General features: G+C 38.4%; 1 protein-coding gene and 1 long non-coding RNA gene across 10 annotated transcripts in view; one reads left to right on the top strand and one right to left on the bottom strand.

Moving 5' to 3' along the window:
* LOC131767040 (uncharacterized) overlaps positions 1-17211 on the top strand; it is a 93494-nt gene extending 76283 nt beyond the window's left edge. For 2 of the 3 annotated variants that reach the window (XR_010835913.1, XR_010835915.1), the window contains 2 exons: positions 9409-9584; positions 12083-17211. This is a non-coding gene — a long non-coding RNA (uncharacterized lncRNA). Of the gene's footprint in view, positions 1-2541; positions 2578-4332; positions 4420-9408; positions 9585-12082 lie in introns of those variants that run through there. The other variant, XR_010835914.1, reaches the window with a different exon arrangement.
* Positions 1-21954, bottom strand: part of RIC8B (RIC8 guanine nucleotide exchange factor B) — a 122046-nt gene that overhangs the window by 7348 nt on the left and 92744 nt on the right. The window contains exons 9-12 of one of the 7 annotated variants that reach the window (XR_010835909.1): positions 10265-10384; positions 7223-7306; positions 2936-3074; positions 2117-2293 (exon numbers count right to left, since the gene is read on the bottom strand). The exons of 1 other annotated variant lie outside the window; for it this stretch is intronic. Coding sequence is in view for 2 of the 6 variants with exons in the window: in XM_067010047.1 (XP_066866148.1) it covers positions 7267-7306; positions 10265-10384 (160 nt within the window). In the remaining 4 variants the exon portion in view is untranslated. The remainder of the gene's footprint in view (positions 1-2116; positions 2294-2935; positions 3075-7222; positions 7307-10264; positions 10385-21954) is intronic. 5 more of the 7 variants (XR_010835910.1, XR_010835911.1, XR_010835912.1 and 2 more) reach the window with 5 other exon arrangements.

The following is a 21954-nucleotide window of genomic DNA, read 5'->3' as shown; positions in this document are numbered from 1 at the left end:
GTCAGTTCAGAAGGTAAAACACACACACATTAAACAATATTAAAGGAATTACAGAACAGCAGATCAACAAGCTTTAGATGATTAACAGGCAGAGCCCTGCTTTCCCTAGCTTGACAGTTCTATACACCCTTACTGTATCTGAAATGTATTTAAAGGCGATTTCTCATCCTGTTCGGGAGTGGAAGGAGAGAGGATCACTTAGAGATATGTTACTGTTTTTTCTTATGGACCCCGGGCTTACTTTTCAAACCCCCATCTTAATGATTCTGATCTTCCTCTCTATCATATAACAGCCCACAAATACCAAAATGAAGTCTTTGATATAGAGACTTACTCCTAAAAGGTCTGATAAATGACCTGGTTATACTAAACTGTTTCATTTAATAAGATCTGTTGTATCTAGATCAGCAAGATGTGGACAGAGAATGGGAAGCGTTCATGACTACCACAGAACCGTTATTCCACCAGTCATATGGGCTATGTACACATGGGAGGGACACGGAGGAGATGGGGATGCTGATCACAGGCTCCCGGCAGGAGATGGACTCAGGGCCAGACTGTAATGGCAGTGATGGACATGGATTCATGGGGAGAAAGGCATCTCAGAAGCAGAAGATTAGTCAAGCTAAGGCACAGAAGCAAGAGTTAGTTGTGTGCAGGGATTGGCAAGCAGGCTGGCTTGGCAGAGGTAAAGGAAAAAGAAAGCTCAAAACAGATATGGGGTACAAAAGAGGATTTGGATGGAGACTTTGAAATCCTGGGCTGACAAGTCTGGATTATAGTACAGAGGTATTTTTGTCTTCTATTTCAAGGGTCCCATATTTAAGAATTTATTAAAAATAATTCTCATTACAAACATTGAAGGCTATAAAACAATATTCCTTTGACATATTAAAAAGAAAATGTTCTATGCTTTATTCATTTTCATATCCCTATGTGTCTAGCACAGTGCCTTGCAGATAGTAGATCCTCAATAAGTGTTTATGAACTCAATTTAGCTGCAGTTGGTATTATCTTGCATTTTCACAGAAAGAAAAGGTATGGTGTTTTATGGGACTCCTAATAAACAAACCCTGACCAAGAGAAAAGCTGGATCTTTGGGTACAAGGTTCACATTCATCACCAAAATTTACAGTTAGGAAAAGTATTAGCATTCTACAGGAAATTCTGCATAATGCTTTCCAGGGATTTCTCGTTCTCTACTGGACTGTGAGCAACTTGAGGGCAGAGTCCATGTCTTATCTGGCTGTGATTTGCAGTATCTAGTATAAGATGGGCACATAGTAGGTGCTCAATAAATGTTTATTGAAAGAATATAATACATGGGTCATAGCATAAATGGACAATGGTAGAGAACCATTTGCCAGGAAACATCCTCATATTATTATAACTGCAATTATTTCCCTGATGAGTCAGTGTCATCAGACATTCTGACAGTGCCGAAGTCAAGGCCCTCTTTGAACCATACAACCTGGAATTTCCAACCACTAATTAGTATAGACTCAGCTGCTTATATATGGGGCACCAGTGGGTCTAGATTCTAGTCTCAGATTTTCCACTGACTTGCTGGGTGTCCTTGGGAAAGTCATTTCCTTCTCTGGGCTTGAGTCTCCCCATCTATATAAAATGAAAGGGTTGGACAAGATGATCCCCAAGATTCTAATTCTAGGAGTCTAAATATTAGGCTACTAAATAATTTTGATCTACTTAAAAAGCTGCTAGGTGTTTAAGACACTAAAACTCAATACTGCTGAGTTTTTGTTTCTAATCAAGATCTTCTAAACCTAAGAGTCAAACACAGCATCCTACCTAATTGTCACTGACATACACCAAGACCACAAGTCCTTCCTGCAAAGCTACCAGCAAATGATTAGAATGATTCCAAAAGTAAATCAAAGCAATGGCAAATGTTACAAGGAAGGATCTAAATTCAATCATGGCCCTCAATAAACAGGCCATTTCATGAAGAGTTACTGGTCCTAAATTATGAAGGTCCCATCTAAAAAGGATGGCTAGGTGTCAGATATATGTAGATCATGGTTAAACGAAGATACTGTATATTGAAATGTGCATCAGGATTAAGATATTCACATAGCAATAACTCCTTCATACTTACCTTCAATGCTATACACAGGCCTTAACACAAGTTAAGACTGCCCTCGTTATCATCAAAAAGTACAGTGATGTCTACTGGATAAAGAGCCCATTCTAGGCACTGTGACAGTATCATGGCGGGCTTCTCATCTGATCAGGCATCTGGCCAGGGAAGAGATAAGCCTCCAAGAATGTTCAACTGGAACGAAACATCATTTAGAAATTTGATCTTACTAAACGATAAGGAACCATAATCTATAAGGGATTGGCCAGGCACGAGGACACAGATAAAGCACGTCCAAGAAAGGAAACCTTATTTTGCCCCAGCCTAACCCTTAGGACTGCTAATGGAAACCAAAAAGTACTTTCTTAAAGATTTAGGGGTGGGAGATTATGGGATTTATACCATATTTAAAATTTTATAGTCTGTCTTTTTTTTTCCCCCAGATATAGTTCAACATTTTCCTGAGCCACCATTTCCCTGTAAGTATGGTCCTCTGGGATACCTGGGCTTATGTAACCTCTCAGGACCTTAGAGAAGGTTCCACTTTTTAGGCTTCTGGTTCCTACATAACTCTTTCTCCCAGAAATGACAGTGCAATATTGGGGCTCATACTAACATACCCAATAGCACATTACAGAATAGGCCAGATGTGTATAAAACACCTTACTTGACCTGGAAACAAGAGAATACTCTTGCCCACAGCACATGTTTTTGTGCAATACAAACAAAGCATTCAATTCAAGTGTACTTGTTGAAAAACAGGACATAATTAAGCAGTTGGTAAAATGCATTCTTGTTTCCCACTTGCAGATCTCCCAAGAGTCCCTTCGAATTTACCTATACGAGTTTCAGCTTCCCGCTTGCCACTTAGCTTGATAACGACTCAAAAATCATTCCCTTGTTTTCAAGGGCTCTTCTTTCTTGTCTGCTCTGTGTACTACAGGGCAGTATTGACACATGGAATTAATGACAGGGTCTGTAATGAAACAACAGTCATGCAAACACCAGTCTGCTCTTTTGATAAAACAGCATGTTAGAGACCTATTCACCTCCCTCTAATTGAGTACTGCATAATAGTTCCGATCCTTTTATGTAACATATTTTGTTCTATGATTAGAAAAGAAGAAAAAGGGGGAGCCTATGAAGCATTGCTTCCTTCAATCACCCCCTGATTAATTCTCTGATTTTAATGAGGGTGGCTGCTATTTAGGCAGGTCCTGTTACCTACTTGTTTTGTTGACTTCTGTACAATGTATAATAAAACCCATGATGGGATAATTGGGAACCATTTTTTTGGCACAGGGATTCCTGTTCTTAATGTAAGGTTGGCTTGGAAAAAAAAGAACCCTGGCATTTAAAATTAGCCATTTCATATTTAATTCCCTTTCACATTTGAAAGATAGGATGAAAATTAGTATATAAATAAAGCATTTTAATTAACAGGGCTTTTCCAAAAGTGCCTGCTGTAATAGAGCCTGTGAGAGCCCGGAGAAAGAAGCTCTGTAATCTTTGCTATAATTCTAAGTCTGAGGGTGTATCTTATTTCAAGATTTCAGCATCAATGGAACAGTCTATAATCCACTGAAGTACAATGGATTTCCCAATAACCTGTGATATTCTTAAGTGTTTTTAATGCATTTTTCCTGACAGAAATTAAAACAACCTTTGGCACTGGTTAACATGTTCAGTTATATACTATGAAAGAGTGTCCTTTGCTGATCCTTCATCTTTCAGTATAATCTTTCATCTAATGGCTTCCTAGTGCATACTGGTTGGTTTTACTGTTCTTTCACTAAGCCACTAACCCAGTAGGCAGGAGAGGTGTGGTGACTTTTCTATACTAAATTTGAGGTCTTCAAGCTGCATTTTTCAAAAACATTTCTGATATCCTTCCCTCAGCCTCACCATTATGCTTTGGGATTGGGTACAGTTGGGAAGGTAAAATATGTAACATAAAAATATAATTCCCAAGACAAATGGATATGGCATGTTATCTACACCATGTCCTTCCACTTCGGGAACTGCCTAAACAGGCAACAGTCCTGTAAATAAGGAAGTCTTTCTAAAGTTAATTTTCTTAATATGATCACACTGAATGTAAGAATTTGTTAAAATACCTATAATCATTCTATTTTCAAAATAATTAAAAGACTTCATTAACATAGAATCATAGCAGTTTTACTGGTTTCCTTCATAAGAAGTTGTTTCTGTTTGTTTTCTGTTTTTGATATAAGCTACTTAGGACCTGACTTGATATTTGAGAAAAGCTCTACTATGGAATGAAAAAGCAGGAATGAATGGCCTCCAAATCTTTTTGTCAGGTAACTATGCTTACTCTGTCTTCGTGCTTTGCATCTATTTAAAATTTAGAGCATATTATTAAAAATAATCAGACTGACAAATCTGAGAGCTGTTTGTTGGTAATTTTTCAAAATAACATAAGATCTGGAATATGAAGACTAAGAACCAAAATCCTGACTATGTCATTAACCAGATGCCTGATCTTGGTTCAGTCACTTCATCATTGGTCCCATTTACTCCTCAATAAAGTATCTCTTGCCCTATCTAATTCACAGGGCTGTTTTAACAGTCAATGGAAGTACTTTTTAAACTTTAAAGCACTATATAAATATTAGTATTTTATTATTCTAATTTCTGTTAGAAGATCACATGCAAAGCTTCTAAAGATCTGCTATCCACCTCACATTAAAGAGCATGGTTAAGAAAATATAGAGAAAGAGGCTAGGGATAGTGCTAGAAAAATAAAACTCAGTTTTGTCCTTAAGTGAAGGTGATCTTTATTTCTTGGTAATTTCTCTACAGAACCTTTCTTTCCTGTTGTCCAAAATTAGCAAAATAAATATTAATAAGAGGTCAGCATGCCAGCTGACACTGTTGAATAAAGCAGTAGAAATGGAAGTTCGTACATGCTCTTCTCAATCAGAAAGTCTTAAAAGTTAAAGGAGGAGGGTGACTCAGAGCAAACAGTCAATGGAGATTATTCTTATTTGATGTTTCCCTAATAAACAGAAGTCATTTCACCTAGTGCTTAAACCAAGAGCTCAAAGTAGGCATTCCTACTACAGAGTTAAAGGGCAATGACTACTAATAGGCAATACAAGGTTTGCATGACATCCTACTGAGAGATGTCTGTCTAGCCAGTTTCTCAAATTAATCCTCCCCTACCACTTTAAGGGTGTATTAGTTTAACTGGATCCAAGTTCCCTTAATTAAGCTTCTAAGCAACACTGCAGTGTATTTTAATGATGTAGAACAGTGCTATCTAATACAAATATAATGTAAGCCATTTATGTAATCTTAAATGTTCTAGTAGCCACATAGAAAAAGTGAGAAAAGATAGGTAAAATTAATTTTTAAATAATATGTTTAATCCAATATATCAAAAATATTATTTCAATATAAAATCCATATTAAACAATTGAGATATTTATTTTACATTCTCTTTTAGTACTGAGTCTTTGAAAGTCTGAGTATTTAACACTTACAGGACATCCCAATTCAGACTAGCCATAGTCATATATGGCTAATGGTTACCATATTGGACAGTGCAGATCTAAAGGATTTTCTGATGTAAACAATTAAGATCTTGACACTTCCGTACCTAAAATAGATCTCACAATGCTATAAAGACTGGTCATATTTCTGAAATGTATCTAAAAAACATTTCCTTGATTAACTCATCATAAAGGTGGGAGTAATCACAGCTATTTTTGTAAGTAAAGTAATTTAGTTACAGGAAAACAATTATGTAGTTATTTTCAGTCATAAATTACCTGTCCCAGCTTCCATAAGTTTAAAATAACCTTTGGATTAAAGGGGAATTATTCCTATATTTGATACTTGCATTTATTAATAAAGCCATGTCCCAAATACTACACAAAGGCTGGCAAAATATATATATTGGATAAGGAGTAGATAAGAAAAGGAAGAAATGGAAAACAATTATTTATATAAATATAAATTTTAGAAGATTTTGATAGAATATATAAGCAATAAAGGCAATGTACCTTGTTAAACAGTGATGGGGTAAGGGCAGAGTAGAAGATTAATCAGTCCTGGTTCCAGTTAAGAAACTAAAGGGGATTAGAAAAGTCAAAACAAAACTGAAACTTGAAATATGACTTCCCTTGGTTAGCTTAGGCTTAAGCCAGTCAATCCTCTCTCCCCTTTTGTGGAGGAGGCTGCGTCACAACACGCGGCTCATGTGCTGTAGCTGAGGTGAATGCAGTTGTCTTAGCCACACTGGACTTGCTTAACCACATACAATCCCCGTTCTAATCTCCCGCTTAAATTGCAGGGGCTTATTTTTTTTCCAATTCAGAAAAGGAAAGAGGAGGTGGAGAGGCAGGCAAATTTCATCCCGTTTCCACCTCTGTTCTCACATTAAAAAAAATGTCAAATGAAGCTTTCTATAATCTTATGCCTCAGGCCTTAATGCTTATGTCTAATAAATATTACAATTATCATTCTATATTAAAGAAGTTAGATACCCCAATATTTAGTCAGTCGTGGGCCAAAGTATCTTATAGAATTCCTTGCCAGACCTGAATTTTATGACATGTGGCCAAGAAATGGAAATGACAAAAGTATACTGTCAAGTCTTTAAACCATGTAGGCTACTTTATTGAGCAAAAAATTAACCTTCGATTTGGGGATCTGCTTTACACATTATTTCATCATCACACACTGGGGAAACCACAGGGTACAAGGCACTGTACTAGCTAGACATGATGGGATTTATGGGGTTCAAATTATTCTCAAACTCTTAAGACCTCTAGGTCCATTGCCAATCCCCTTACCTACATCTGTCACAAATACAATCCTTATACTAAAAAAAAAAAAAAAAAAATCACTTGGAATATATTGTCAGTTGGTAGTCAATTGGGAAGAAAATGTTTGAGTGCTAATCTCTCCAGTATCCTGAAAAATCTAGCTGAGATAAAGCTGCTAAGGTGGTGAGCAACTTGATGCAGTGGCTATGTCCAGCATGGAGGCAAAACGGAAATGTAATTTTAATTTTTGCATTGGTGGTTTTACAGTTTTGGTGGTAAATAACATCTGTACCCTACACCAGGCTCAGTAACAGTACTTGGCATGACCAACCTTAGTCATCACTTTGGTAAGTGCTTTGGCACGGGCCACTGTTGCTAACCACCATCCTGGTGCAGGTCGTTCACATCTGCTCTCCTATGGATGGAAAAAAGGAAGTGTCTAGCGTCCATTCATTGGCCACATCACCTCCAACCCTATCCTTTACTCGCACGCCTTTCAGATCAGGCCCAGGAGAAAATGATTTCACTTTTGGAAAGAAAGTTAATCAGACAAAGCTACAGTACACTCTTGGCACAGCAAGACTTGGTGGGATGCAGAACATCCTTAGAGTGACAGTTGAAGGAACTAACCAATAGCACACTGCTGAAGAGGATGATTAGGAAATGTTCTGGCAAACACTGACTCTAACAGACAGACACAGTAGCACAGTGGACAGAGCAAAGGTCTTGAGTTCTGGAAAATGAAGTTCTTAGCCTTACTTTAGCTAGAAAGACAGTGTATGTGAAAGTGTTTTGTAAACTGTGAAAGGAAATGGGATTTTCACCAGTCATTAGCTTGGAAATGTTTGGGGCAATTCTTTGGACCTCGCTTTCCCCAATGATAAATCTGATAACATATTACTCAAATAATGATAAAATAACCTGAGCTTTTTGGAAGAAAGATGCAGTATGTGAATAAAAAAGATTTATCTTATTAACAAGAGTAAGTTTCCCTCTACCTAGAATGAATGGTCATTTCTCCATTTGTCAATTCAATACCTCTTACACTTCAAGGATCAGCACAAATGCTACCTTCCCTGTGAAAGTCCCTGATCTATCCCAACAGAATGAACTGCTCCTTTTCCTGGGTGCTCAAAGTTCAACACAGACCTTACTTTGTCATTACTTCCTTCTAGAATACCCTGTATTAATACCCTGTATTCTAGAACAGATTACAGCCATATCCCACACTAAAATGTGAGTTTTCCAAAGTTACGGACTACCACATTCACCTCTAAATCTCCCTCATCTTCCTAGCACAGTGCCTTGAACAGAGCAGCTGCTTAATAAATGTTCTCTGAATTTACTGAATTTAGTCTACTTTGGCTTTATGGCATCTTTTTTACCTCAAAAAACCAAACCAAAAACAACAGTGAAAAGAGAGAAGAAACTTAAGACAAACACATAAGACACATAAAGAATGGCTTCATTCTTTGCATTCCTGCTTTGGAATGCCCACTGCTGATATCTCCATACAGTTTTGCCACTGACTGTTATTAGAGCAAATGTTAGAAAGCACATAAAGGCAGACAATGTAAAAATCCCACCACATGTCATGAAAAAAGTCTGTGATTTAGGACTATTCTCAAAGTTGCCTTAGCTTCAACTTTAATGGCAAAATTCATACCATCAAAGCCAAACAAGACATAGTTCCTCTGCTTATACATGTGAAAATCGGTATCACCTTCAGATTGAGCTGGGCATCTGCTGGGTGTTTACTCATCTAGGGCAAATGGGCCAGTTGGATAACATCTGTGTGATCTTTTAAGAACTCATATTATTGAAATGAAATTTATGAAAAATGAAATTTATTCAACCTAACTAGTTCACTGTCTTCACACTAATATGCTCTACTCAGGTCCCTGTTAACATTTCCCCCTCCAGCTTCTACCAGATGGACTCTGTTGGTTCTCATCCCAACTGCTGCACTTACAGCACAGGTTCATTAGCTACCTCAGATCCTTTTGGGAGTACAAATCTTACTTTTATATATTCATTCAGAACCTTTTACTCTGCCTCCTATAGGTCTGTCCTATCAGCATCTTCTCTTTTATTGTAAATCCATTCAGGGAAGGAACATGTATATTCTATCCAAAGGTATGGAGAATGTCATATGCAAACAGATAACAATGTCTTTTGAAGACTGTGAGCATAGTGAGCTGTAAATTCTAACCTTCTAGGGAAAATGATGGAAATTTAAAAGGACTAACTGGAAGTCAACTAAATTCTAGTCATATTAGCTTTGTAGATGATGAAGCTACTTACTTCTATGTAACTTCTACTACATTACCAGCCATCATGTGAAAACTCAGACTCTTCAGAGGGTCTAAATACCCTAACCTGTCACACTCCCCATGTCAGCCTCTTCTTATTTTTGAACACTTCTACTCTAAGCCGCCTGCTGTGCTCTTAGCCTCTGCTTGTTTCTTTAGTACACCTTTCCCTTTAATGGTTGGCTTTCTGGCTTTCCCATTCTAGTTGCTACTCCTCTTGATGGAGGGATACTAGCCTTTGCATAGCTGTTGTGAAAAAGGAGATGAACAGAAGAAATTCACCTTCCGGTGGCAGCTGCCACCAACACACAGAAGCACTCACTCAAGATGGCTTAAAGGAGACAGTGACTCAATGTACGACTAGAAAACTGAGCAATTCAGGCAAGTGTGAAAGGAATTAATACTTTCTAATAACTCCTCCAAGATGACTAGTTGCTTATTAGTATATATTTGATTTAATTATTTTCAAAACTGGCTATCTGGGGAGGGGAAGGAGGTGTGAAGCAAGAAGGGAAGGGGAGATTGTTTTTAGAATCCCTAATTAATACAAGTGCCTGCTTTCAGAAAATCCTTCATTTGAGCTATTCCTTTTCACTTTTTCCTATCGGGTGCGTGACATTTTAGAATTCTTGGTTTTAGCAGCAATCCAAAAAGAAAGAATTGCAAACTTGCACATCAAAAATGGGAAAAAAAAAAGCATCATGATTTGGAACAAAAACCAAAACAGACTAAAACAAAAAATACAAGCAGCAGCAAAATCATTGAACCTAATTCACAGCATCTTTTTGAAGACAGGGAGGTTAGTTGGTTAAATATCACAACGACCTAGTAGTTACTATCCTAGCTTTGAGAGTTTAAATGTTTAAGAATGCACATCCATAAGCGGCACATGTAGAAGAACCATGGTAGCCAAGAGAGATCTGAACTACTGCTGCCTGGGCCATCCTGTTCCAATCAACATGGATTTCCAGAGTTGCTGTTCTATGGTAACTCTCAGTGAGAGAGACAAAGAAATAGAACATTTTTAGAAACGAAGCAAAAAATGGATGGGAATACAATACCTGGAAAGTTTATCAAGCATGTTGACAAGTTTCATGGCTTCATATTCTTTTTGTTCTTCTGTCATTTCATCTATGGGGTTTGGCATTGGTTCCTCTAAATGACCAGTGATAAGATTAATGCTACAAAAAGAAAAAGAAGTTATGCTGTATGTTTTCAAATTATGCTCTTTCTATACTTTTCTGGTCCAAGTTGTAAGTTATAATAAGAAAGAGTATAATAGCCAAAAAATTGGCAATAGCAATTTTATGATATAGAACTGCTATAGGAATTTTTAAAAAATTGACTTTTCCTGCTAATTTGCTTTGGGAAATGGGTGACAGCGAACTTGCCAACTTTTTTTTTAAAGGCATGGCTGCTTTTTAAAAATATGAAATTTGATTGGTGCCGTTAGGATAAATATCCTTGGATGCACAGCTTCATTAATTATATAAGGGACAAATGATTTCAGAGAAGGAGAAATCTATTTTCTGATACAGCATAAAACAAATATGTCAAAAAATTGGAAAAATGATGACAGAGAGGCTGGAATCTGAAAATGAAAGCATGCCAATTTATAATCTCAGGAAATTAGTCCATTAGTGAGACCACAGAAGGCAATGAGTGTTTAAATAATAAAAGATAAAGCAGAAGAACAATTTTAATTAGATTTGATCTGACCTAGATTAAAAAAAGGAATGAAATCTAGCCTACCAAAAGACAGGTATACCATCTGGCTTTCTGGAAATAGATTTAATAAAGTACTTAAGATGAATACGTTCCATAAACTTTGTATGAAGTTCTAATACCAAACAAAACTATCCTCTTAATTAAAAGCCACATTATTATTTTTTTTGAGGAGGTTAAATAAAAGATAATTCTTTCAATGGCTGCCAAATATTTATAAGCTTAAACATCTTTCTGGAGAAGCAGACAAGAGGTTACAGCATTTTGTACTAGCCAAGTACACACAGTATGTTTTTAATGATCAAATGAAATATCCCTGCAAATGGCAAATTGCTGATAAGTTACTTTCTAGGGTCTACAAACACAAATGGTTTCAGGGGCCAGGTCTTAAGGATATGCAAATGACTGAATTGGTCAAGTATAAATAACATGGAGTATTGAGGACTAGGGTAAAATGGAGAACAGTGCTAGTCTAAACAGGGGGAAAAAAAAATCATGTGGGCCAAAATCAAGACACCACGATTAATTACATCATCTGGTGGCTAGCTTGCCAGCCCTGCTTTAGACTTTTACTTGGGCAGGTTAACTTTCTTTACAGAGCAGGGCCTTTCTCACTTGGAGCAAGGGCTAGGTACTATAATCTGTTATTAAAAAATATTTATTTTTCTACATTCCTCAGAGGCTGCCTGACATACAGATTCTTACAGAAGGACTCAATGCTCACCATCCTTAAAAACGGATCTAAAACATCTGTTTTGCCATTCTTTCATAATACCTATGTCTAGAGCCATAGTTAAAAAACTTTTTCCTTCGAAGTAGTGGAACCCCTCACCCTTTTTATTCTAACAAATGAAATCTACACAGAAAGCTGATTTATGAAATAGATGAAAGTGGAACTGCTCAGGCAGGAGAGGGGATAGGGACGGCCAAGGAGAATGCAGGCCTAGAATCCCTTCTATTTGTCCTCACTCACTTGCTTCCTCTTAAGGCAGCCCCTAAGGCAATGTCAGGAACTCTGGGGAAACAGTTTGAAAACCCATAGGCTTCTCAGTGATTCTTAGCCTTGGCTATACATTGGAATCACTTGAGAAACTTTAAAGACTAGGCCTGGGCCTCACCTGAAACCAACTAAATCTGTTTTGGTTTTTTTCCAGGTGATTGTGATGCACATTGAGGTTAAGAACCACTGGGACAGAGTGCCTACTTGAGACATTCATTGTGTGCTACTAGTCCCTCTCCCTTTTCTCAGGTGCTCATAAAAGAAAAGAAAAAGGCGTCTGGTTAGTGGCCATTAACAAAAATGCCAAACAGGGTCATCACGTTTCCCAAAAGTCAAGAACAAAGAGGACTCAGACGAGGCTTCCGAGAACTATGGAGTTTTTAAGAAGTATCCAGATGCCATAGTGAAAATGTAATTCCACCACCCATCTATTATTTGCTTAGGTGTGTAACGACGGGACATATTTTCACTGGTTTCTCTTCTGCTGCCTGCTAAATTAGAAAAAAACATATAGTCTTATAAATAAGTAAGTAAAGGTACTTATTATAGGCACATACCACTTACCAAGCAGACAAAGGCAATAAGGCCTTAGAAGAAAGTATAAGGGAAGGGAGATGTATTAACTATTTAGACCATGCTCATCTGTTTCTTGAGAGAAGGCCTCTCTCCTCAAGCACAATAGAAGGGTGACTTAAATTAGATCCACACACTGTTTTAGAATATAATGAAATTAGCACAAGCCATCATGTGCCTCAGGGAAAAAATTTGTCAGGAGGACACACTGGTCAGCTCTGTGGTATTGTGGATACGACAGCACACAAAGTCAGGACATGCATTCCTGGATCAGGGCACATTTGATTCTTTTCTTGGTTCTTTTAACGGCTTAGTGGAAATGATGTCTGTTTTCCATAAGCTGACCTCAAGTCTGCTGCTGCTAAAATGATTTAATGTCTTGCTGTGAAATTAGCTACTAAAGTCACAAAATCCTTTGTTCACTGAGCATGAAAGCAGCAGCCAGAAATTCACTCTTACAGAGTAAGAACTTACCATCCTTTACCCATGTAGTAAAACATTCCAAATCCCCAAAATCACTCCAGGGATTGAGGTTTCATCTTTTTTCCTTGAAAAAACACCCCCTACCCCTACCCCCACCCCGGTACTCAGAAGAATGTAAACAAAGCCACAGCAAACACAAGTTGCTGAACCATGCCACTCTCTTACGGGAAAAATGCCAGTGTTCTGGGGGCAGGAGGCAGACTTGGACACTGTCTCTCCTCCAGCTCCCCACTTCAAACCAATCTCATGTAGCTTCTACCCAGAGGAAAGAGAAAACAAATAGTCACCACCACAGCAACAGAGTGAGGTTTCATAAAAAACTACTTTGAAAAAAAAAAGACTATTTTTGGTTGAACAAACACTTGCCACCTTTATAACCTTGAACAGTATAGTATGAGATTTAACTTTCCAGGTTTCAGGATCTTAACACTGAAATTCTGGGATTGGTTTTTTGTTCCAAGACTCTGAGTCCTAAGATACTTTAAGTATACTAACTGTGGTGGATATTTTATTGGATAATTTTATATTTCTAATTTTTCTCACCCTGTCTCTGCTCCCCTCCCCCATCTTCTCAGCACTCCAATCCTGTTTTATGTCTTCCAATTAGGTGACAAGTATCCAAACTCTTATGTGTGATATGTCACCAAGAATTCTGTATTATATAAGGCCATTATATGACAGCAGCTGGAGACAAAAGGATTAAGACTTGCTCTTCAAAGTGTTGCTACATTTGGCCAACATCAACAGTACTACACTACTAGTTCACTGAAGAAAAAAAGAGTTATTAAATGTTCCCTGAGTTATATGAAAGTTAACATCTATCTCTAAAACACGTGGATTAAATTTTGCTCAAAGCACCCTGGTTAACGAAGAGGCTATAAAGTCAAGTCCCTACAGAGGCTAAGGCAGATAAGATGAACAAAAAAGATACATTATCAGGGGATTGGTTCAAGATGGCGGAGTAGAAGGACATGCTCTCACTCCCTCTTGTGAGAGCACTGGAATCACAACTAACTGCTGAACAGTCATTGACAGGAAGACACTGGAGCTCACCAGAAAAGACGCCCCCACATCCAAAGACAAAGGAGAAGCTACAATGAGACGGTAGGAGGGGCGCAATCACAATAAAATCAAATCCCATAACTGCTGGGTGGGTGACTCACAAACTGGAGAACACTTATACCACAGAAGTCCACCCACTGGAGTGAAGGTTCTGAGCCCCACGTCAGGCTTCCCAGCCTGGGGGTCCAGCAACGGGAGGAGGAATTCCTAGAGAATCAGACTCTGAAGGCTAGTGGGATTTGACTGCAGCACTTCAACAGGACAGGGGAAACAGAGACTCCACTCTTGGAGGGCACACACAAAGTGGTGTGCTCATCGGGACCCAGGAGAAGGAGCACTGACCCCATAGGAAACTGAACCAGACCTACCGGCTAGTGTTAGAGGGTCTCCTGCAGAGGTGGGGTGGGGGCTGTGGCTCACCGTGAGGACAAGGACACTGGCAGCAGAAGTTCTGGGGAGTACTCCTTGGCATGAGCCCTCCCACAGTCTGCCATTAGCCCCACCAAAGAGCCCAGCTAGGCTCCAGTATTGGGTCGTGTCAGGCCAAACAACCAACAGGGAGGGAACCCAGCCCCACCCATCAGCAGTCAAGTGGATTAAAGTTTTACTGAGCTCTGGCCACCAGAGCAACATCCAGCTCTACTCACCACCAGTCCCTCCCATCAGGAAACCTGCACAAGCCTCTTAGATAGCCTGATCCACCAGAGGGCAGACAGCAGAAGCAAGAAGAACTACAATCATGCAGCCTGTGAAACAAAAACCACATTCACAGAAAGACAAGATGAAAAGGCAGAGGGCTATGTACCAGATGAAGAAACAAGATAAAACCCCAGAAAAACAACTAAATGAAGTGGAGATAGGCAACTTTCCAGAAAAAAAGTTCAGAATAATGAGAGTGAAGATGATCCAGCACCTTAGAAAACAAATGGAGGCAAAGATCAAGAAGATGCAAGAAATGTTTAACAAAGACCTAGAAGAATTAAAGAACAAACAGAGATGAACAATACAATAACTGAAATGAAAAATACACTAGAAGGAATCAATGGCACAATAACTGAGGTAGAAGAATGGATAAGTGACCTGGAAGACAGAATGGTGGAATTTACTGTTGTGGAACAGAATAAAGAAAAAAGAATGAAAAGAAATGAAGACAGCCTAAGAGACCTAGGGAAAACATTAAATGCAACTACATTCACATTATAGCGGTCCCAGAAGAAGAGAGAGAGAGAAAGGACCCGAGAAAATATTTGAAGAGATTATAGTCAAAAACTTCCCTAACATGGGAAAGGAAATAGCCACCCAAGTCCAGGAAGTGCAGCAAGTCCCATACAGGATAAACCCAAGGAGAAACACGCCGTGACACATAGTAATCAAATTGACAAAAATTAAAGACAAAGAAAAATTATTGAAAGCAGCAAGGGAAAAACGACAAATAACATAAAAGGGAACTCCCATAAAGTTAACAGCTGATTTCTCAGCAGAAACTCTACAAGCCAGAAGGGAGTGGCATGATAAAGTGAGAAAAGGGAAGAAACTACAAGCAAGATTACTCTACCTGGCAAGGATCTCCTTCAGATTCGATCGAGAAATCAAAAGCTTCACAGACAAGCAAAAGCTAAGAGAATTCAGCACCACCAAACCAGCTTTACAACAAATGCTAAAGGAACTTCTCTAAGTGGGAAGCACAAGAGAAGAAAAGGACCTACAATAACAAACCCAAAACAATTAAGAAAATGGTCATAGGAACATACATATTGATAATTACCTTAAACGTGAATGGATTAAATGCTCCAACCGAAAGACACAGGCTTGCTGAATGGATACAAAAACAAGACCCATATATATGCTGTCTACAAGAGACCCACTTCAGACCTAGGCACACATACAGACTGAAAGTGAGGGGATGGAAAAAGATATTCCATGCAAATGGAAATCAAAAGAAAGCTGGAGTAGCAATACTCATATCAGATAAAATAGACTTTAAAATAAAGAATGTTACAAGAGACAAGAAAGGACACTACATAATGATCAACGGATCAATCCAAGAAGAAGATATAACAATTACAAATATATATGCACCCAACATAGGAGCACCTCAATACATAAGGCAACTGCTAACAGCTATAAAAGAGGAAATTGACAGTAACACAATAATAGTGGGGTACTTTGACACCTCACTGACACCAATGGACAGATCATCGAAACAGAAAAGAAATAAGGAAACAGAAGCTTTAAATGACACAATAGACCACATAGATTTAATTGACATTTATATGACATTCCATCCAAAACCAGCAGATTACACTTTCTTCTCAAGTGCACATGGGACATTCTCCAGGATAGATCATATCTTGGTTCACATATCAAGCCTCAGTTAACTTAAAAAAGTTGAAATAATATCAAGCATCTTTTCTGACCACGACACTATGAGATTAGAAATCAATTACAGGGAAAAAAAACATCACAAACACATGGAGGCTAAACAATATGTTACTAAATAACCAAGAGATCACTGAAGAAATCAAAGAGGAAATAAAAAAAAATACCTAGAGACAAATGACAATGAAAACATGATGATCCAAAACCTATGGAATGCAGCAAAAGCAGTTCTAAGAGGGAAGTGTATAGCAATACAAGGCTACCTCAAGAAACAAGAGAAATCTCCAATAAACAATCTAACCTTACACGTAAAGGAACTAGAAGAAGAAGAACAAACAAAACCCAAAGTTAGTAGAAGGAAGGAAATCATAAAGATCAGGGCAGAAATAAATGAAATAGAAGCAAAGAAAACAATAGCAAAGATCAGTAAAACTAAAAGCTGGTTCTTTGAGAAGATAAACAAAATTGATAAGCCATTAGCCAGACTCATCAAGAAAAAGAGGGAGAGGACTCAAATCAGTAAAATTAGAAATGAAAAAGGAGAAGTTACAACAGACACCTCAGAAATACAAAGCATCCTAAGAGACTACTACAAGCAACTCTATGCCAGTAAAATGAACAACCTGGAAGAAATGGACAAATTCTTAGAAAGGTATAAGCTTCCAAAACTGAACCAGAAAGAAATAGGGAATATGAACAGACCAATCACAAGTAATGAAATTGCAACTGTGATTAAAAATCTTCCAGCAGGGCTTCCCTGGTGGCGCAGTGGTTGAGAGTCTGCCTGCCGATACAGGGCACACGGGTTCATGCCCCGGTCCGGGAAGATCCCACATGCCGTGGAGCGGCTGGGCCCGTGAGCCATGGCCGCTGAGCCTACGCGTTCGGAGCCTGTGCTCCGCAACGGGAGAGGCCACAACAGTGAGAGGCCCGCGTACCGCAAAAAAAAAAAAAAAAAAAAAATCTTCCAGCAAACAGAAGTCCAGAACCAGATGGCTTCACAGGTGAATTCTATCAAACATTTAGAGAAGAGCTAACACCTATCCTTCTCAAACTCTTCCAAACAATTGCAGAGGAAGGAACGCTCCCAAATTCATTCTATGAGGCAACCATCACCCAGATACCAAAACCAGACAAAGATAATATAAAAAAAGAAAATTACAGACCACTATCACTGATCAATATAGATGCAGAAATCCTCAACAAAATAATAGCAAACAGAATCCAACAACACATTAAAAGGATCATACACCATGACCAAGTGGGATTTATCCCAGGGATGCAAGGATTCTTCAATATACGCAAAACAATCAATGTGATACACCACATTAACAAACTGAAGAATAAAAACCATATGATCATCTCAATAGATGCAGACAAAGATTTTGACAAAATTCAACACCCATTTATGATAAAAACTCTCCAGAAAGTGGGCATAGAGGGAACTTTCCTCAACATAACAAAGGCCATATACGACAAACCCACAGCAAACATCATTCTCAATGGTGAAAACCTGAAAGCATTTCCTCTAAGATCGGCAACAAGACAAGGATGTCCACTCTCACCACTATTATTCAACATAGTTTTGGAAGTCCTAGCCACGGCAATCAGAGGAGGAAAAGAAATCAAAGGAATACAAATTGGGAAAGAAGCAGTAAAACTGTCGCTGTTTGCAGATGACATGATACTATACATAGAGAACCCTAAAGATGCGACCAGAAAACTACTAGAGCTAATCAATGAATTTGGTAAAGTAGCAGGATACAAAATTAATGCACAGAAATCTCTTGCATTCCTATGCACTAGTGATGAAAATCTGAAAGGGAAATTAAGGAAACACTCCCATTTACCACTGCAACAAAAAGAATAAAATACCTAGGAATAAACCTACCTAGGGAGACAAAAAGCCTGTATGCAGAAAAGTATAAGACACTGATGAAAGAAATTAAAGATGACAGAAACAGATGGAGAGATATACCACGTTCTTGCTTTGGAAGAATCAATATTGTGAAAATGACTATATTACCCAAGCAATCTACAGATTCAGTGCAATCCCTATCAAATTACCAATAGCATTTTTTACAGAACTAGAACAAAAAATCTTAAAATTTGTATGGAGACACAAAAGACACCGAATAGCCAAAGCAATCTTGAGGGAAAAATACGGAGCTCTAGGAGTCAGACTCCCTGACTTCAGACAATACAACAAAGGTACAGTAATCAAGATGATATAGTACTGGCACAAAAACAGAGATATAGATCAATGGAACAGGATAGAAAGCCCAGAGATAAACCCACGCACCTGTGGTCAACTAATCTATGACAAAGGAGGCAAGGATACACAATGGAGAAAAGACAGTCTCTTCAATAAGTGGTGCTGGGAAAACTGGACAGCTACATGTAAAAGAATGAAATTAGAACACTCCCTAATACCATACACAAAAATAAACTCAAAATGATTAGAGACCTAAATGTAAGACTGGACACTATAAAACTCTTAGAGGAAAACAGAGGAAGAACACTCTTTGACATAAATCACCACAACATCTTTTTTGATACACCTCCTAGTGTAATGGAAATAAAAACAAAAATAAACGAACGGGGGCTTCCCTGGTGGCGCAGTTGTTGAGAATCCGCCTGCCGATGCAGGGAACACGGGTTTGTGCCCCGGTCCGGGAAGATCCCACATGCCGCGGAGCGGCTGGGCCCGTGAGCCATGGCCGCTGAGCCTGCGCGCCCGGAGCCTGTGCTCCGCAACGGGAGAGGCCACAACAGTGAGAGGCCCACATATCACAAAAAAAAAATAAATAAAAATAAAATAAAAAAAAAAATAAACGAACGGGACCTCATGAAACTTAAAAGCTTTTGTACAGCAAAGGAAACTACAAACAAGATGAAAAGACAAACCTCAGAATGGGAGGAAACATTTGCAAATGAATCAACGGACAAAGGATTAATCTCCAAAATATATAAACAGCTCATGCAGCTCAATATCAAAAAAACAAAACCCAATCCAAAAATAAGCAGAAGACCTAAATAGACATCTCTCCAATGAAGACATACAGATGGCCAAGAAGCACATGAAAAGCTGCTCAACATCACTAATTATGAGAGAAATGCAAATCAAAACTACAATGAGTTATCACCTCACACCAGTTAGAATGGGCATCGTCAGACAATCTACAAACGACAAATGCTGGACAGGGTGTGGAGAAAAGGGAACCCTCTTGCACTGTTGGGGGGAATGTAAATTGATATAGCCAGTATGGAGAACAGTATGGAGGTTCCTTAAGAAACTAAAAATAGAACTACTATACAGCCCAGCAATCCCACTATTGGGCATATACCCTGAGAAAACTATAATTCAAAAAGACACCTGCACCCCAATGTTCACTATTTACAATAGCCAGGTCATGGAAGCAACCTAAATGCCCATCGACAGATGAATGGATAAAGAAGATGTGGATAAAGAACATTTATACAATGGAATATTACTCAGCCATAAAAGGGAACAAAACTGGGTCATTTGTAGAGATGTGGATGAATCTAGAGACTGTCATACAGAGTGAAGTAAGTCAGAAAGAGAAAAACAAATATCGTATATTAATGCATGTATGTGGAACATAGAAAAATGGTACAGATGAACTGCTTTGCAGAGCAGAAACTCAGACACAGATGTAGAGAACAAACGTATGGACACCAAGGGGGGAAAGTGGCGGGGGCAGGGGGTGGTGTGATGAATTGGGAGATTGAGATTGACATATATACACTAATAATGTATAAAATGGATAACTAATAAGAACCTGCTGTATACAAAAATAAAATAAAATTTTTTAAAAAGATACATTATCAAATCAAAGGAGCTTATGCCTGGTATGACAAGGGCTACAGTCACTCAACTCCATCAGTCAGTTACCATGTGAGAATGCAGGCCTAATGTTATCAGAACTTCCACTTTTTCAAAATAAGTTAGAAATTCAGATTTTCATCTGAAATATCTGAATTCTAAATTATTTTAAGAAGCCCTATGTAAAACAAAAATTAAAAACATAAAACCAAACAACCAACACAATATCAGGCAAGTGAAGCAAAACCTACCTGTGGGCTAAATGTAACCTATGGACTGACAATTTGTAACCTTTAGGAAAGGGATCAGGGTTTTTAGGAAAAGGCATTTGTGAGCCAGATCATGGAAGAAGAGGGCAGGTGGGGTGGGAAAGGAGACGTTATATGCACATGAAATTAGAAATGTCTTTCTAGGAAAAACTCTCCATAATATCTGCCACTCCACAAAAAATCAAAAGAGCAGAGTGGAAATTTACCATATCCTGTTTTCTTGAATTCCATTCCCTGGCCCCACTCACCAACTAGATGTGAAGCTTGATGAGGGCAGGGTACCTCAACTGTCTTGGTATCCTAATGTTGAGAAGGGGCTGACCAACTTAAATTTATTCAACAACCCCCCAAAATTAATTTATTCAACAAAAATTTACTGAGTGCCTACAGTATGTGAGGCACTATTTTGGGGCCATCTCAATGAATAAAAAAATTTATCTCATGGAGTTTATCTTCTAGTGGGGAAAAAAGACTAAATGAATAAGTAAATTATACGGTATGTTATAAGGTAATAAGTGCTATGATGAAGGAAAAAGAGGAAGGAAGTGCAAGGTGGAGGGGTAAAGGTAGGAGTGTGGCAATTTTTAATATGGGGACAGGACAGACTTTACTAGGAAGATGATACTTGAGTAAAGACATGAAGGAGGTGAGGGAATAAGCTATCTGGAGAATAGGCATTCCAGGCAGAAGGAGCAGTCAGTGATGCAGAGGCCTCAGGCAAGAGTGTGTCTGGAGCATGACAAACAGTGAAGAGCCCAGTGTGGTGACAGTACAGTGAGAAAGGGTGCATGTACATCACTGCAGGGACTTTTGGTGTTTAGCCATTGTAGAGTTTTGAGCAGTGATGTCTGACTTACATTTTATAAGGATCACGTTGGCTGCTGAGTTGAGAACAGACTGAAGAGTGACAAGGACAGAAGCAACAAGACCAGTTAGGAAGCTATTTAAAATGATCCTGGAGGGAGAGAAAAGTTTAGCTTGGACTGGAGTAGGTAGCAGTGATGGCAGTAAGGGGTGATTAGATTCTGAATGTATTATGAAGGCAGAGGCACAATTACCTATCAGATTTTTGTGAACTAGAATGAACTGAATAGAACTTTCAGCTTTCAGGGATATCAGGGTTTATAAAAAATATATTTTCTCATCTTCTATTTTGGTTATATCAAAGAAAGATAATAGATGCTCTAAGAACAGGGAAATTATGTGAGGGGCAAATCACCTCTCTCTTTGATTGGCTTTGAAGAATATGGTAGCAGTTAAAACACAAGCTTTAACTTCACACCTGTTAGGATGGCTATTAGATTTTTAAAAAAAGCCAGAAAAATTATTATTTTTCTGGTATTGGAGAGAATGCAGAAAAACTGGAACCCCTGTGCATTGCTGGTGGGAATGTAATATGGTATGGCAGTTCCT

The sequence above is a fragment of the Kogia breviceps genome, chromosome 12 (genome assembly GCF_026419965.1).
Source record: "Kogia breviceps isolate mKogBre1 chromosome 12, mKogBre1 haplotype 1, whole genome shotgun sequence".
Classification (NCBI taxonomy): Eukaryota; Metazoa; Chordata; class Mammalia; order Artiodactyla; family Physeteridae; genus Kogia; species Kogia breviceps.
This window is presented reverse-complemented; position numbering and strand designations above follow the sequence as displayed.